General features: G+C 34.1%; 1 protein-coding gene across 1 annotated transcript; it reads left to right on the top strand.

Annotated features, from left to right (window-relative positions):
* Window positions 1-416: 416 nt before the first annotated feature.
* LOC132756308 (uncharacterized) lies at window positions 417-18,702 on the top strand. Its single transcript, XM_060747343.1, has 9 exons — window positions 417-530; window positions 3,977-4,908; window positions 8,011-8,078; window positions 10,156-10,226; window positions 10,561-10,673; window positions 11,800-11,887; window positions 12,408-12,500; window positions 13,835-13,910; window positions 15,211-18,702. The coding sequence occupies exons 2-9, from the start codon at window positions 4,059-4,061 to the stop codon at window positions 15,319-15,321; spliced, it is 1,470 nt and encodes a 489-aa protein (XP_060603326.1). The 5' UTR covers window positions 417-530; window positions 3,977-4,058; the 3' UTR covers window positions 15,322-18,702.
* The last annotated feature ends 36 nt before the right edge of the window (window positions 18,703-18,738 follow it).

Below are 18,738 nucleotides of genomic sequence, written 5' to 3'. Positions count from 1 at the left end.
AGCATAGTACGTATTACTGCAATGAAAGACATTTAGTTAGATTTATAAAGCAATGTGACGCGTTGTCGTGAATTGTTTTTTTTTATGTTGTAATAAAAGTAAATAAAACAGATTCTACATTTCCCGAAAAAATATAGAAGAAATTTTTTATAGTAGTAAATGATTTTTGCCACAAATTCCTTCTTTTTCTAAATGGTCAGCAAATTCAACGTGTGAGAAACTTCTGACCAGTTAAACATATGGTAGAATCTGCTGACCAATTAAACTTATTATGAAAAGTGCTAACCGGTTAGATACGTAAAATTTTTTTTCCGCAGTTTTCATTTAACTGGTCAGCAGTTTCCTATTTACTCTATATCGTCAGCTAATTCGTCAGCGGTTTAGTTTACAGCGGTATTTCCTCAAGTGTTGAGGTTTTATCACGTGTACGTTTACCTCAACTGTTAGGATATAGACAGTCTGACAAAACAGAAAAAGATGATAAGAATGTTCTGTGATAATATGCGTTTCTTTCGATATATTTTATAATGGTATGTATTTATTTCGTACAATTTAAGAAAATAACACATTATCAGTTTAAGAAATAAGTAAATGATGCAATTTATTTTAATACTAATCAACCTACTTTCGTTTTGGGGTGCATGGAGTTGGAAAAACACCGAAAAACCAAAAAACACCGAAAAATACCGAAAAACACTTAAAATACAAAGATATATTATGGCTGTGATTAAAGTTTGCAAAATAAACACTTTCTGGTGTTTATTTGATGAAATCAGTTCAATAATATCAGTTTTAAATCGATAATATATCATAAAATACGGTGATGAAAGTGTTCGCTGAGTCTGCGTCGAACATTGAAAAGCCGAAAAACACATGCCACAACCAATAAAAAATAGAAATTCCATTTTAATTACTAGAGTAATTGTTTTTCACACTTCTAATCAATAAATTTATCAATTGTCAGCATTATATCAAAATGTCCGCATTATAATAATGTTTTTTGGCAACTCAACGGAAAACGTCAAAAACACGGAAAAGCCGAAAAAACACTTATCTCCTACACCCATGGAGGAGTTTTATTGAAACTTCATTGAAATATTAACCACTAGGAGAAGCTGTTTCGCGCGCAAAAAACAGGTCAAGGTCACACTTAGATGTCATTGAAAAACGCTTGTCCGGAGCAAAACTTCTACATACATAGAGGGATTTCAATATAACTTGGCACAAATGTTCACTATTGTGAGGCGCAATGTGTGGCGTGCAAATTTAGGTCCCTGCGGCCAAGGTCAAGGTCACAAATAGTGGTTAAAATTCAGAAAAAAATTTGAAAATGTGTATTGGGACCATTTAGTCATCATTTATTGAGGGATTACAACAGAAAAAAGCATTATCATGACTACTGTTGTGAAACAAATAATTTAAGTTAATATATGCAAGGTCAAGGTCACTAAAGATGATAAAATATTAAGACTTGTCCAGAGCATATCTCCTACATTCATGGAGGGATTCTAATGAAACTTCATACAAATTTTCACCACTTTGAGAAGCCGTGTCGTGCACATGAACTAGGCCTCTAGGTTATAGGTCAAGGTCACTCTTAGAGGTCATAGAAAAAACGCTTGTCTGGAGCACAATTTCTACATGCATAGAGGGATTTCAATATAACTTGGCACAAAAGTAAACTATTGTGAGGCGTAGAGTGCTTAATTAAGGTCCTTGCGACCAAGGTCAAGGTAACATATAGGGGTCAAAATTCAGATAAAAAAATCACTAGAGATAATAATATATCCAGATGTGTTCAGGATATAACCCATAGAATATCACCTATATGCTTATCGTTAATGCCCACATCTTTGTCAAAAGCTTCTGGGACGGGCGTATATTGCGACAATGTTGCCCTTGTTGTCTGATATTGTTTAACTCTGCATTTTTATGTATGTCCATCGGGTGATGGTGATCTAAAATTTGGCAATAATTTCGGCCAAATGAAAAAAACAACATAATAGATTATAAAATATATTAAGACATAATAAAGTAAACATTGAAATTCAAAAAGAAATCAGTGCAGCAGATGTGACATGTGCACATCTTAACTAGTGAACTTGATAATGTCATCACACGAGATAATGAAAAAAACAACATAATAGATTATAAAATATATTAAGACATAATAAAGTAAACATTGAAATTCAAAAAGAAATCAGTGCGGCAGATGTGACATGTGCACATCTTAACTAGTGAACTTGATAATGTCATCACACGAGATATTAATAGTAATTCCCACTGGAATTAATTAACCTCCCTACAACGTAGTTATCTCTTTTCCGTTGGTTTGTCGGTCTGTCCGTCGGTAGACCACATGGTTTCCGCTGATTATCTTGAAAAGTATTTATCACAAAGTCTTCATATTTCACATAGTGATTGGTCATAACTAGTAGATGACCCCTATTGATTTTGGGGTCACTAGGTCAAAGGTCAAGGTCACAGGGGCCTTAAATGTCAAAATGGTTTCTGCTGATTATCTTGAAAAGTATGTATCACAAAGTCTTCATATTTCACATAGTGATTGGTCATCACTAGTAGATGACCCCTATAGATTTTGGGGTCACTAGGTCAAAGGTCAAGGTCACAGGGTCCTTAACTGTCAAAATGGTTTCCGCTGATTATCTTGAAAAGTATGTATTGCAAAGTCTTCATATTTCACATAGTGATTGGTCATCACTAGTAGATGACCCCTATTGATTTTGGGGTCACTATGTCAAAGGTCAAGGTCACAGGGACCTTAAAATGTCAAAATTGTTTCCGCTGATTATCTTGAAAAGTATTCATCACAAAGTCTTCATATTTCACATAGTGATTGGTCATAACTAGTAGATGACCCCTATTGATTTTGGGGTCACTAGGTCAAAGGTCAATGTCACAGGGGCCTTAAATGTCAAAAGGGTTTCCGCTGATTATCTTGAAAAGTATGTATCACAAAGTCTTCATATTTCACCTAGTTATTGGTCATAAGTATTGATTTAGGGGTCATGTGGTCAAAGGTCAATGTCACATGGGCCTTAAATGTCAAAATGGTTTCCGTTGATTTTTCCATAATTAAACACTTCCATGTACCCATTTTTGGCAAGTTTCTGTAATAAAATTACCAATTATGTGAGTCAATGGCTAGAAAGGGTATATGTGTCGTTCGACATTCTTGTTTTTAATTTTGACATTTTTATGCTAATGTCTATGTTCGTCAGTACACCTTTAACTTTTTCATTTAAAATTCTTTTGACGCGGTATCATGTTATATGCTCCTATTGGCAACAGCCAAATTTCTAACATGCCCGTCTACCGCGTCTGCAACAAACCATGCACATACTTGTGGGACAGTCGTTACCTTAGGTTGCTTCTGTTCTATTCCATCTCCATATGCACATCAGGGGCATTTCGAATTTGTATTTGAAAAAGAGTGTTCCGTTGAACATTGAATTTTGTAGCGCATGTTTAGATTTTTAACTTTGTTTTATATTTATAATGCCCGTATGCTATTATTAATAATAGCAATATATACAATATGATACAGTAAATAAATATAACACTTTTTACACTAAATGTAGAGCAGAGGCACTTAATTTTGAACATAATAATAATTATCGGCTCTTATTTCTTGATAAATCCAATTACTTTTCGTATTTCTCACATTTTAAGGTTTACTCATGTACTGACCGATATACAAATAAGCAATTGACGATGCTTTTCTGAAACTAGCTACAGACACCGGATAATGGTCGCAAGTTTTAACATATGAAAATAAATACGTTTCCTTCTTTTCTACACGTTAATATTTGAAAAGCTGATATAATTGTATTAAGTGTGTAAGAACATATATACTTACATTTTATGATTGTAACGACTATACAGGTTGTTAATCAATATTATTACTTTAAGCCGTGTATGTGCTTTGTATTAAAGTGTTTTCTATCTTTTTTAGATGTCGCCCTCCATGTCTTTATCTAATGGAATGAATACATTTTAAACACTTATAATTCATTGATTTATTTTTGTTTGAAAATATGGAAGTTCCAGGAAAAAGGGAAATAAATGATTTTTCTTGCAAACCTTGTGAAGAAAATGACATATTTACTCAAGCGGATGGATTTTGTGTGATCTGTGAAGAGAATATGTGTTCCAGTTGTTTTGAAACACACAAAAAATGGAAACTAAATCGAGATCACACTTTAATTGATTGTAATGAGGAAGTAACGCAGAGAGAAAATCCAAGTGATTTTGAGAAATGTGAGCTACATTTGAACGAAACAGTGAAGTTTTATTGTGCACAGCACGGGCAAGTTGGTTGCGGAGATTGTATGGTCACAGGTCATAGGTCATGTAAGGTCGATTATATTACTGACATTAAAGACACAGCAGAGTTCAAGTCTTTAACCAAAGGACCGGAAAAATGCAAGATTGAAGCTGAGCATGTGCTGTCCTCAATTAAGAACAATATAGTTCAAATTGATGATATTAATGGAAAATTCATACAGGAAGTTAACATGTTCCGGGAAGAGATAATTTCAAAAGTGAACAACTTATCAGATCGTATGCTTAAGGAAGGCGAGTGCATTAAGGCTAAAGATAACTTCAGTATGAAAAAGTTAGCAGACGAAACTGAAAGTTTGATTAATGATCTCAATGATATGTCTGATTTATTAGAATCAAAAGTTGAGAGTCCAAGTCAGCTCTTTGTTTGTTCAGTTTCAAAGAAACCGAAACTTGATCAACTGAGAATACAGCTTGATGACATCAAAAGTAGAAACATTATCGAATGTTACGAGTTCAAAAGAGATACCAAGCTATCTCGCACTTTAGGAAGCATAGGTCAACTTGGGGAACTAGAGAAATACAAGGTGAAGGATGTAAAAGGTAAATTATGTTTCTATGTATTTATGGTGATTGAAAACGATTTTATATGTAACATAGCTTTAAAAGTATCAATCAGACCTGAAACGTTTGATTACAAAAAATGAGACATTAAAAGAGTTACGGGGTCTGGCAAAAGTCATTTGTTTTCAAAGATTGTACACTATGGAACTACTAGTATCTTCCTCGTCATATAAGATATATATTTTGAATACTGTACAGATATCGGAGCTTTTATGTCAAGCTTTTTTCTTTTTACTTTAATTGTAACTATTGCTAATGAATGTTAAGATAGACTTAATGTCTTGATTTATTTCAATGCATGGCAGAATTACCTATTAATTGTAAGACTTGATGTCTTGATTTATTTCAATGCATGGCAGAATTACCTAATTGTAAGACTTTATGTCTTGATTTATTTCAATGCATGGCAGAATAACCTAATTGTAAGACTTGATGTCTTGATTTATTTCAATGCATGGCAGAATTACCTAATTGTAAGACTTGATGTCTTGATTTATTTCAATGCATGGCAGAATTACCAATGCATGGCAGAATTACCTAATTGTAAGACTTGATGTCTTGATTTATTTCAATGCATGGCAGAATTACCTAATTGTAAGACTTGATGTCTTGATTTATTTCAATGCATGGCAGAATTACTTAATTGTAACATTAAAGTATTTAAAATTTGATGACGAGTTATCTCAAACCTATTAATATATACCAATCTATATAGCACTTTAGTAAGCATAGGTCAACTGGGGACTCCTTCAGAAAAAAGGATGTAAAAGGAAAATATACTTTCTATGGTAATTAAAAACGGTTTTATACATAGCGATGCATGACTTTACAAATATCAATCAGACCTTGACATGTTTAATTACAATTAAAAGGCGTGCCATTAGAAGATTACGGGGTCTGGCAAAAAGTCTTATCTTTTGAATACAGTATCAGGTTCAAGTAGATTTCTTTTAACTTTTAATCATAAATTTGGCTCATTCTTGCCTATGGATGTTAAGATGCATTATATCTTATTTAAATTTAAAAAAGTATTGGATGCATGGCAGAATTTCTGAATTGTAACTCTAAAACATTTAGCATGTTATTACTACTTATCTCAAAATTCTTATATCTTATATTTCATGCGATGAGTGTGTCACTAAATACTTCTATATGTTTTTATTAACCAGGTTTTCCGAAGGAAAAATCTGGTTATTAGATTGAGGTATGCCGGCGGGCGGGCGGGCGTGCGTAAACAATGTCTTCTGTGCGCAACTCCTCCTACATTTCTCAACGGATTTTGACCAAACTTTCACAGAAGCTTTGTAATCAAGTGCCCTGGTGCATATTGTCAGGGTTTTGTGATTGGATAACATTAAAGAATATATATTGAACAATTTCTTCTGTGCGCAACTCCTCCTACATTTCTCAAAGGATTTTGTTCAAACTTTCACAGAAGCTTTGTCATCAAGTGTCCTGGGGCAAACTGTTGGGGTTTTGTGATTGGATGATTTTTGACCTAATTATGGCCCTTTGTTTTTTTTTCCTTATACAGAGTATATAGTGAACAATTTCTTCTGTGCGCAACTCCTCCTACATTTCTCAACTTTCACAGAAGCTTTGCCATCTAGTGCCCTGATGCATACTGTTGGGTTTTCGTGATTGGATAATTTTTTACCTAATTATGGCCCTTTTTTTGCCCTTATATAGAGTATATAGTGAACAATTTCTTCTGTTGCCCAATTGCTTCTACATTTCTCAAAAGATTTTGTTCAAATTTTCACAGATTAGCTTTATCTTCAAGTGCCCTGCTGTGTATTGTCAGGGTTTTATGATTGGATAAGTTTTTACCTTTTACCTTATTATGGCCCTTAGATTGTTTTTCCATAAAATTTAATTATTAGTGTAATATATCCTATTAATCACAACAATTTTTATTTAGTTATAAAACAGAAACTATCTAGGTTGTTGCATGCCTGCCAGCTCATCTGCCTGCTTTTGGGTCCTGTAGAGTCAAGGTCAAGGTCATTGTTGCTAAAAATAGAAAATCTGTTTCCAGTCAGGTCACTGTTACTAAAAATAGAAAATAGGTTTCCGGTCAATAACTTGTTTGGAATAAGATATTTTAATGAAATTTGTGGTAAAGCAAATTTTTATGAAGACCTCACTTGGCCTCCTAGGGTCAAGGTTACAGTTACTAAAAATAGAAATTAATCATGATTTACATTGCACATACATTGTAGTTACATTATTTGTTGCTTGTATTTGTATTTCAACTACAACATATTTATCTACAATGGTGATAATTGAAAACCTGGTTTCGTGGCATTGCCATGTTTCTTGTTAATGTTTAAACTGTGATTTTTACATATCCACAAGGAATATTAGTATGTTGCTGATTAACAGAATAGGAGTAATATTTCAAAAGTAATTGACTTTTTCATAAAGCTTAATTTAAAAAAATAATCAAGTAAGCATATTTGTTGTTGATTTAATACTTAACACATTTGTGGATGCTTATTTATTAAAGATTTTACCATTATTCAATTATTGTTGAAATGTTCAATTCGCGTATGCTAATGTTAGGGCCTGGACGGTAGGTTGCCATGCAACAGTGTTAATTTTGTCGTTTAAGGCGCATTTATTTTTCTCTATTTTGAGCTGAAATCTTTATATTATCGTGGCATTAAACTATAAAGAAAAATGTTTTATAGGTACACCGATTGTTTTTATTGTATTAAAGTCATTTTTCACAAATTTTTATTAGTCTAAGATATGATTTATTGTTGATTTTTTCTTACCATACATGTGACTCTTTTACAAACGGAGAAAGGATCAATTATTTTTTTTATCTTCAAGAACCCCCCTTGCCTAAATTCGTTGTTATTGTATATGATAGTATAACAGTTAGAGCCTTTAATTTATTTTTTAAGTGCACAAAACGTTTTAAAATTTTGCTAAGTACTTTTGGTCTTACAGTTCCTCATTTTAGTAAGTACATATTTATACACATGAATATATAATTTTCTGTTAGAGAAAGTATCTAACCACTTCAGTTGTTACCTTCTGATATTGTTTTACTTTTGAAAAATCACATTTCAGATGATGAAGAGATAAAAGAAGATCAAGTTTTAAAATCGATGAAGTCTTTTGATATTTCAGCAAGTAAGGTGAGTTCGTATAATATATTGTTAGTATCTGTTAAAGCTCACCAGAGAAGAACTTGGTAAGTTGAGTTATTGTGATCACTTAATTTAAACACACAGTCTTCTGGCTATCAAGAAAATTTGTGAATCGACCTTTCCAAATACACGTTTTAAACTTTGATTGCCTTTCGTCAAGTGTTACCAAATATCATGTCAATGGCATCGAGACAAAAGGAAACCAGCATCCAAACACCATAACAGGATTTAATGTAACGTTTCCAGTAAGTGATGCGGGGTTACCATGGCCAGGTTTTGTCATACCGTGAGTCAATGAAAAATGCTTCCTGTCATACATTTAGTGCGAAGAAATGTCAATCTACACCTATTTGTTTAGACCGCTACTTTGAAGCACAGTAAACGAAGGAATGTATCAAAATCTAATCAGAGCAGTCAAAGATCATCATTGTGCAAAGTATTTTTTTCTTAAAGTTTGTATACGCCAGTTTGAAAAACGGGTCGTATTATAGCCCCCCCCCCCCCCCCCCCTGCAGGCGGGTGGGTGGCTGGGCGATCGGCGTCCTATTTTTTGTCCGGAGCATATCTCCAACACCAATGGATGAATTTTAATGAATATTCATAGAAATGTTAAGCACTATAAGAAACCGTGTCGCGCGCATGAACCAGGCCCCTAGGTCAAAGGTCAAGGTCACACTTAGAGGTGATTGAAAAATACTTGTCCGGAGCAAAACCTCTACATGCATAGAGGGATTTTAATATAACTTGGCGCAAATGTTCACTATTGTAAGGCAAAGTGTCGCGTGTAAAATCTTGATCCCAACGGTCAAGGTCACACATAGGGGTTAAAGTTCAGATAAAAATATGAAAATCTGTATTCGGACAATTTTATCATCATTTATTGAGGGATTGAAACACAAACAGCCATTATCATGACTACTGGTGTGAAACATGTAATTAAGGTAAATATATGCAAGGTCACTAGAGATGAATGTCAAGGTCACTAAAGATGATATAATGTAGAAATTTTAGTCCAATGCATATCTTCTACTACAAATGAAGGGATTCTAATGTAACTTAATACAAGTGTTCATCACTATAAGAAACCGTGTCGCTCGCATGAACCAGGCCTCTTGGTCAAAGGTCAAGGTCCCACTTAGAAGTCATATGAAAACGCTTGTCCGTTGCATAATTTCTACATGAATAGAGATATTTCAATATAATTTGGCACAAATGTTCACTATTGTAAGGCAAAGTGTTGCGTGCAAAATCTAGGTCCCTGCGGCCAAGGTCAAGGTCACACTTAGGGGTCAAAGTTCAGATAAAAATGTGAAAATGTGTATTGGGACAATTTTATTATCATTTATTGAGGGATTGAAACACAAATGGCCATTATCATGACAACTGGTGTGATACATGTAATTTAGGTAAATATAAGGTAAATATATGCAAGGTCAAGGTCACTTAAGATGATTGACAAGGTCACTAAAGATGATAAAATGTAGAGATTGTCCAGAGCATATCTGCTACACATACGGAGGGATTTTAATCAAACTTCATACATGTTCTTGGCACAAATGTTCACTTTTGTGAGGCGGAGTGTAGCGTGTAAATATTTAGGTCCCTGCGGCCAAGGTCAAGGTCAAAGCTCAGATAAAAAAATCACTATAGATCATAATATAACCACATATTTTCCGGATATTGCCCAGAGAATATCTCCTTTATGCATATCTTAAATGCCCAGATCACTGTCAAAAGCTTCTGTGACGGGCGTGCATTGCGACATTATGTCGTCCTTGTTACAGTTAAGAAGATATCTTAGTTACTTTCTCTGAAACATAAATTAAATTTTACCATTAAATAACTCGAATACATCTTGATATTATGTTAATAATCTTAAGGTTTATTGTTAAATGCATGTAAAAAAAATCTGAAAACTAATTAAGGTATATGGGTATATTTAAGCATATACCTACATGAACCTGCAATTGCAAAAGGGTGAGTTTTATATCATAGAACAAATGTTTGTTTTTAAATAGATTACACCACAACTTAATTGAATTAAATAAATATCATGATTTTGAAGGCTGAGCCACAACCGTTGCTTGACAGGCAGTTGATATGTAGAAATATAAAAGTGGATGGAGAATATCTCAGGTATCATATAAATTAATTGAGTAGATATATATTTCTATAAAGAAATGAAATGCCGGTATCTCTCCGGAAAATTAGTTATATAGTTATAATCAAATCATAATATTTGGAACACAGAACGCATCAATTAAATTATGAGACATTCTATATAAGATACAAATATATAAAAGTAATCATGAAAAACAAAACATTAAAATCATAGTTTATCAAATGCTCCTTGTCCTTTTGCGTTATGTATACTGTGATATCATTATACTTAGCACCATGCGTTATCTGCATTATCTGCATTGTAAATTGTTTTTCGCATTAAAGTATTATAAAACGAATATTATTGCAGTTATGTGGACAATGGAGACGGACATGTTGGACAGTATGTTGACAAGAATGAAATGGTGCATGGAAAATATTTCGAAATTGAGATTTTAAGTTTAGGCCGGCCAGGAACAATTGGTAAGAGAATTTATCTCATCTGTTTTACAATCAAACTTCGGCCCTGTGTACTACGTATGAGAAAATAGAAAAGTAACAAGGTTATAGATTGAAAAAGGGCAAATTTATTTATTTGCCTTGAAAGTTTAAACAAGTAAATATAACTACGGCAAATTTATTTATTTACCATGAAAGTTTAAACAAGTAAATATAACTACTACAAACAAGTAAATATAACTACATATAACATATTTTTCCATATCTGGGCGACGAAAACCGCCCTTTAAACAAGTAAATATAAGTACTTATAACATAATTGTCTATATCTAAAAATTTAACAAGTTCATATATATACCTTAACAACAAAGAAAAGTGGTGTCAAAATTATAAGAGGTAATAAAAACAAGTGGTGTCAATAATATAAGAAATAATAAAAACCAACAGCCAAAAAGAGAGTAAACGAAATAAGAGGTGGAGGAAAAGGGAGGCGGCGGTTAAACAAAATGAATAAGCGTGTTATCCTTCGCAAAATAATGGCTAAGAATGAAGTTGCCGGATCTTGATTGGTTAAGAAAGTAATGTGATAAAATTGTACTCTCTGATTGGCTAATGGTAATTCCTAAAATAGCATATCAGTGGAAGGGAATTCAATTCACGAAAAGTACAACAATGTTATAAATTATTTTATATGTTTATAAAATATATAAGTTTTATAGGATTTGACCATAATTATTGGCCTTTAATATCATACAGAAACTGTATTCCTTATCTATTTTCAACTTTTTATAAACACTAGACGTGGTAACATGAAGATAAATAAATAAATATATGAATTTATGTGCATAATCCTCTGTTACAAAGAAAAGTAACAGATTAGCTAGAAAAAAATATTTTAGTGCTCGCTTTAACATTAAATAAAGATGATAAACACTGTTTGCTTTTCGTGCTTTAAATCGAAAAAATCTTTAGATCTCGAAGTTGACGTGTAAAACGATCAAATGTAATTAATAATTTCACATGCAAGTATTCTCTTTTTCCAAAATATTAATGTAAAAAAATAGGTAAAAATGACCTTTGGATATTTCACCGGAAAATGATAATGCAGAAAACCCATAACGATTTGTTTTACATCTGTTTATTATATAAGCTATAGGTTTGGTACCAAGAAATTACCCACACCATATGCCGCTGGGATGGGGAAGGAACTCAATAGGATATCATGCGGATGATGGCCAGTAAGACATTTGATCTCATTGTAACAGTGTAGGATTTTTTAACATAAACGAATGTAAATTCATCAATGTATATAGGATATTGCCTTGTTTTAACGCGTCTTTATCCCTGTTTACTTGAGGACATATTCTTTTGACATCTATTTACAATTTTAGCATATAGTAACACACAATTTTGCATTGATATGCAGTACCTCTATATGTAATAAATAAAAGCAGTGCCAGCGTCCTTTTGTTGCCGTTAGAAATAATATGTTGCTTTTACATATATGTCGCGAAAAGCTGATCAATGCCTCATAATCTCTGACCTTTTTGTTTTACTCCGCAAACTGTGCTCGCGCAATCCTTAACTTAAGGACTATACCTAGATTTTTCGGCATTGCACCGAAGTGTCCCAATGAAGATTCATAGGCCACTACCCGCCATAAATAGGCTCAACATCTGCAATTGTGCAGTTTTTGCGGGTTTATATTCTATTGTATGTTTATAATGATAAGAATGTTTGGTCTGTTGTATCTTTCAGTCTTTACCACGGATGTGGCCAGGGCAAACGATTTGGACCAAAATACCTCGTTGGTGACATGATTGGCTGCTATTTATTTAATACCGTCATTAGGTAAAAGAATATCTGTGCAAGAATTTATATGTAGGTTTGTTTTAATTTAAAGACTGGAAACATTTATCCTAAAAGAGGAGTTTTACATTTGTTACTTGAACATACCCGATTATTAATTCCGATCATTTTGTTTTAATTTCCGCTTGATTTTTATAGACAGCCAGGTATTCAAGTCTCTAACAACGCAGCTAGTTTATAGTCTGAAAAGAAATAACGAGAACACCTTATCTTATCGTAATCTATCAATAAAACTTTAAACAAAACGGCGGAATGGTGTCATTTGCATACTCATTTTAGTCACAGGTAGCGACTTGAGAGCATACGGCTCATTTTACGTATCTCAATCAATCCACCACCACCTTTCGTGTTTCAGCACTTGTGCAAACACTAGAAAATCCAGTCTGAAATCAAAAGGAGTATCCTCGGTTAATTGAACCATACCTTTAGCAATTTTAGTGTGTTTTAGCTCACCTGAGCATATGCTCAGGGTGAGCTATTAGGATCACTCTTCGTCCGTCGTCCGTCGTACGTCGTCCGTTGTCCGTTCACTCTTTTAAAACGACATCTCCTCTGAAACCATAAGGCAGATCATAATGAAACTTCACAGGGATGTTCCTTGTGCGAAGTCTTAACAAAGTTGTTCAAAGAATTCCATTCCATGCAGAACTCTGGATGCCATGGCAACCGAAAGAAAAAACTTTAAATATCTTTTTTTAAAAAACCCAAAGAGCTAGAGCTTAGATATTTGGCATGAAACATCTGCTATTGAGTGTCTACCAATTTTATTCATTACAAATAAAAGCCCTGGGGTCAAAATTGGCCCCGCCCCAGGGGGGTCATTGATTTTCCCTATATGCATAAAGTAAAAACTTAAAAAATCTTCTTTTAAAGAACCCAAAGAGCTAGAGCTAAGATATTTAGTGTGAAACATCTTCTAATGAGTGTCTACCAAGTTTGTTCAAATAAAAGCTCTGGGGTCAAAATTGGCCCCGCCCTGGGGGTCATTGATTTTCCTATATGCATATAGTAAAAACTTAAAAAATCTTTAAATATCTTATAATTAAAAAAATCTTGTGGGGATTCCTCGACAACAGTACGTTTTAAAAGTGACAATTCTAGGGTATGTTCATGAGAGACAATTGAATTTGAAAAAGGTGTACGTCCCTTGATTCGTAACTGTTATTTCAAAGTGTTGAAAACGATGGATACTCTCCAAGAGTAGCACAATAGGAGAATTAATTTGACAGTAAAAAGGCGTTCACGTTAGGAGCAGTCGAAATATCAATTCAAAATGCAAATATATTAATACCAGAATGAAATGAATTACATTTTAGTTATGCAGACCGAGGTGTATTTAGTTTGATGGATGTAACTCCCGTTACAGCTGTTTTTACCAGGAACGGCAAAAAGGTAGGTAACTGCAGTCACATTATGACTTTTTATGTTATAAAGATAATCACTTTGTTATAGTAAGACTTAGTGCTGTCTATATATTTGCAATAAGCATGGTCTGAATTTAAAATGTAATATCATTATGCTCCCCAAAGGGTGAGCATATAGTCGCTGCTTTGTCCGTCCGTCCGTCTGTCTGTCCGTCCGTCGGCTATTCTTGTCCGGGACATAACTTTGAAACAATTACAGATTAAGATATCAACATAAAACTTTGTAGGTAGATAGATTTCATTGAGTAGATGTGCAGTGCACAAGAACCGTTACACTGCCTTGCCTAATTTTGGATTTATTTTTACACTTTGAACTTTGTCCGAAACATAACTCTAAAACTATAAGAGATATCAACATGACAGTTTCTAGGTAGATATATCTCATTGTGTAGAAATGCAATGCTTAAGAAGCATAACACTATCTTGCCTAATTTTGGTGTTATTGTCCTTTGTTTATTTTTGCACTTTGAACTTTGTGGGGGACATAACTTTAAAACTATAAGAGATATCAACATGAAACTTTGTAGGTAGATAGATCTCTTTAAGTGGAAGCACAGTGCTTTAAGACCATAACTCTGCTTTGCCTAATTTGGGAGTTATTTCTCTTTGTTCATATTTACACTTTGAACTTTGTCCCGGACATAGCTTTAAAACTATATGATATATCAACATGAAACTTTGTAGGTAGATAGAGCTTATTTGAAAGAAGTGCAATGCAAAAGAACCTTAACTATGCCTTGTCTAATTTTGGAATTATCGCCCTTTGTTCATTTTACACTTTGGACCTTGTCCGGGACATAACTCTTAAATTATAAAAGATATTAACATGAAAATGTATAGGTAGATAGATCTCATTGAATATAAGTGCAGTGCAAAAGAGCCGTAACTCTGCCTTGCGTAATTTTCGAGTTATTGCCCTGTGGTATTTTTTTTTCACTTTGAACTGTGTCCGAGACATAGCTCTGAAACCATAAGAGGTTTGTAGGTAGTTAGATATTATTAAATAGAAGTGCAGCGCAAAAGAACATTAACTCTGCCTTGCTTAATTTTGGAGATATTGTCATTTGTTCATTTTTACACTTTGAACTTTGTCAGGGACATAATTCTGACACTTCAAGAGGTATTCTTTTCTGTGTCCAAAACCTACTCGGAGAGCACCACCCGGTTCAACCGGTTCTTGTTCTGTTTTGTTGTTGTTCTTCTTGTTGATTAACTAGCTTTGTATTCGTCATAAACCTAGCTTATTTTTCTATGTTCTTTTTCTACAGGTTGGAGAAAAGGTACTTCGATTAAATCGAAATTTACAGCTTTTTGCTGCGGTTGGAATGCATTCTTCCGGAGAAAAAGTTAAAGTAATACTGGATGCAAAGAAACCATGAATGAGAATGAGAATAAGAAGCAAAACTTAACTAATGATAGTTACATTTGTCTTCTTATATTTACAGTATATTAAGATTTTAAGGGTAGTTATGTGTCTTTTTTTCTGCTGTTGTCTCAATGTTCTTGTCTCTAACGTTTACATCTTCAAGCTTTTTTCATTTGTTTTGTACATTTAGAAGAAAAATAATTGATCCTGTAATACTATCCAAAGGCATATAATATGACAGATTTGAATTATCTTTTAATGGCAATATTTACGGTATGGTGTTTTTAGCTCACCTGTCACAAAGTGACAGGGTGAGCTTTTGTGATCGCTTTTCGTCCGGCGTCCGTCCGTCCAGCGTCCGTCCGTCCGTAAACTTTTACTTTAAATGACATCTCCTCATTAACCACTAAGCCAATTTCATCCAAACTTCACAGGAATGTTCCTTTGGTGGTCACCTTTAAAAATTGTTCAAAGAATTTAATTCCATGGAGAACTCTGGTTGCCATGGCAACCGAAAGAAAAAACTTAAAATATCTTCTCTTAAAAAACCCCAAGAGCTAGAGCTTAGATATTTGGCATGAAACATCTTCTAATAAGAGTATACCAAGTTTGTTCAAATTAAAGCCCTGGGGTCAAAATTGGCCCCGCCCCAGGGGGTCTTTGATTTTCCCTATATGCATATAGTAAAAACTTAAAATATCTTCTTTTAAAGAACCCAACGAGCTAGAGCTAAGATATTTAGCATGAAACATCTTCTAGTGAGTGTCTACCAAGTTTGTTCAAATAAAAGCCCTGGGGTCAAAATTGGCCCGGCCCCAGGGGGTCATTGATTTTCCCTATATGCATATAGTAAAAACTTAAAAAATCTTCTTTTAAAGAACTCAAAGAGCTAGAGCTAAGATATTTAGCATGAAACATGTTCTAAATGGTGTCTACAAAGTTTGTTCAAATAAAAGCCCTGGGGTCAAAATTGGCCCCGCCCCGGGGGTCATTGATTTTCCTTATATGTATATAGCAAAAACTTAAAAATCTTCTTTGAAAAACCCAAATAGCTGGAGTTTAGATATTAAGCATGAAACATCTTCTAGTGAGTGTCTACAAAGTTTGTTAAAATAAAAGCCCTTGGGTCAAAATTGGCCCCGCCCTGGGTGTTATTGATTTGCCTTATATTTGTATAGCAAAAACTTAAAAATCCTCTATGAAAAAACCCAAATAGCTAGAGTTTAGATATTAAGCATGAAACATCTTCTAGTAATTTTCTACAAAGTTTGTTCAAATAAAAGCCCTGGGGTCAAAATTGGCCCCGCCCCAGGGGTGTCATTGGTTTTAACTATATGTGTATAGTAAAAACTTAAAAAATCTTCTTTAAAAAAAACCCAATGAGCTAGAGCTTAGATGTTTAGCATGAAACATCTTCTTATGGGTGTCTACCAAGTTTGTTCAAATAAAAGCCCTTGGGTTAAAATTGGCCCTGCCAAGGGGGGGGGGGGGCGGAAGGAGGGGGTAGATTGTTGCTTTTCATTATATATGTGTAGTAAAAACTTAACATCTTCTAATGGGTGTCTTCCAAGTTTGTTCAAATAAAAGCCCTGGGGTTTAAACTGGCCCCGCTCCGGATGCCTTTATACAGGTGAGCGACCTCAGGGCCATCATGACCCTTTTGTTACTTGTGTGTCTTTTTTTAAGCATTGTGTGACAAAAAATGGCCAAAAAGATCAAAAGGGGTAGGTCATTGTTTTTCCTTATATGTGTATAGTAAAAACTTAAAAAATCTTCTTAGAGCTAGAGCTTAGATATTTATCATGAAACATCTTCAAATAGGTTTCTACCAAGTTTGTTCAAATAAAAGCCCCTGGGTTAAAATTGGCCTCGCCCGGGGGCCTATATACAGGTGAGCGATTTCAGGGCCATCATGGCCCTCTTGTTGTATTTTCTTTTTTATATAAAATATTATCTAATAGCTACATGTGGATCATCGTGTAGATATTGATATTCAAAACGATTTCATTTTTTTACCATCGTTTATTATTCCTCGTTAAAGACTTTGGAATATACAATGTCATTTAGATTTGGCTTTGTCCATCTTCCCATTGTTTTCTTGTTAATGGCATACGCTTTCTTTAAACGTTATCAATGGATAGATATAAAGAAGAATAGTTCAGCATGAGAGTTATAACTTTCAAGGGTATTATTTTTTAGTATTTACTCTTTACAAATTTTCCAACTTTATTCTTCAGGGTAAAACTGCAAAAGTATAAAATGTATAAATTTAAAATTTCAGAGATAGAATGATTTGATTGAATGCAGTGTACAAGAACAATAACTTTCATAACGTTCTTGTCTATAATTATTTTTGTATAGGGCATAGCTCGAAAAGATAGAAGGTATTTTTCTTTATATATTGATAGATCATATTGCCAATGTTGAGTGTCTAAGAACCAAAACTCTTTTACTCCATAACTTTGGATTTACTGCCTTTTTAGCTCACCTGACCACGAAGTGGTCAAGATGAGGTATAGTGATGGGGCTATGTCCGGCGTCCGTCGTCGTGTGTCGTGCGTTGTGCGTCGTGCGTCGTCAACAATTGGGTTGTTAACAGTCTAGCAGTCACAGTTTTGATTGGATCATCATCAAACTTTGTCAGAATGTTTGTCTCAATGAAATACAGATCGAGTTCGAAGATGGGTTATCTCGGGTCAAAAACTAGGTCACAGGAGCTAAAAGTAGAAAAAACTTGTTAACACTCTAGAGGCTGCAGTTTTCATCCATATACTCTGGAAATTTGTCAGGAAGGTTGTTTTGATGATATCTAGGTCAAGTTTGAAGATGGGTCATCTCAGGTCAAAAACTAGGTCACAGGAGCTAAAAATAGAAAAAGCTTGTTAACACTCTAGTGGCCGCAGTTTTCATCCAAATATTCTGGAAATTTGTCAGGAAGGTTGTTTTGATGATATCTAGGTCAAGTTCGCAGATGGGTCATCTCCGGTCAAAAACTAGGTCACAGGAGCTAAAAATAGAAAAAGCTTGTTAACACTCTAGGGGCTGCAGTTTTGATCCAAATATTCTGGAAATTTGTCAGGAAGGTTGTTCAGATGATATCTAAGTTAAGTTCGAAGATGGGTCATCTCAGGTCAAAAACTAGGTCACAGGAGCTAAAAATAGAAAAAGCTTGTTAACACTCTAGTGGCTGCAGTTTTCATCCAAATATTCTGGAAATTTGTCAGGAAGGTTGTTTTAATGATATCTAGGTCAAGTTCGAAGTTGGGTCATCTCCGGTCAAAAACTAGGTCACAGGAGCTAAAAATAGAAAAGCTTGTTAACACATTAGGGGCTGCAGTTTTCATCTAAATATTCTGGAAATTTGTCAGGAAGGTTGTTTTAATGATATCTAGGTCAAGTCGAAGTTGGGTCATCTCCGGTCAAAAACTAG

Source organism: Ruditapes philippinarum, unplaced genomic scaffold (genome assembly GCF_026571515.1).
Source record: "Ruditapes philippinarum isolate M1 unplaced genomic scaffold, ASM2657151v2 ctg6853_1_1_1_1, whole genome shotgun sequence".
NCBI lineage: Eukaryota > Metazoa > Mollusca > Bivalvia > Venerida > Veneridae > Ruditapes > Ruditapes philippinarum.
Note: the sequence above shows the minus strand (reverse complement) of the source record. Positions and strands in the feature narration are given on the sequence as shown.

Coding starts and splice junctions, on each gene's coding strand:
- LOC132756308 (XM_060747343.1), top strand. CDS start 4,059: ATGGAAGTTCCAGGAAAAAGGGAAATAAATGATTTTTCTTGCAAACCT. Junction 4,909..8,010: donor CAAGGTGAAGGATGTAAAAG/GTAAATTATGTT, acceptor ATCACATTTCAG/ATGATGAAGAGATAAAAGAA. Junction 12,501..13,834: donor TTATTTAATACCGTCATTAG/GTAAAAGAATAT, acceptor ATTACATTTTAG/TTATGCAGACCGAGGTGTAT.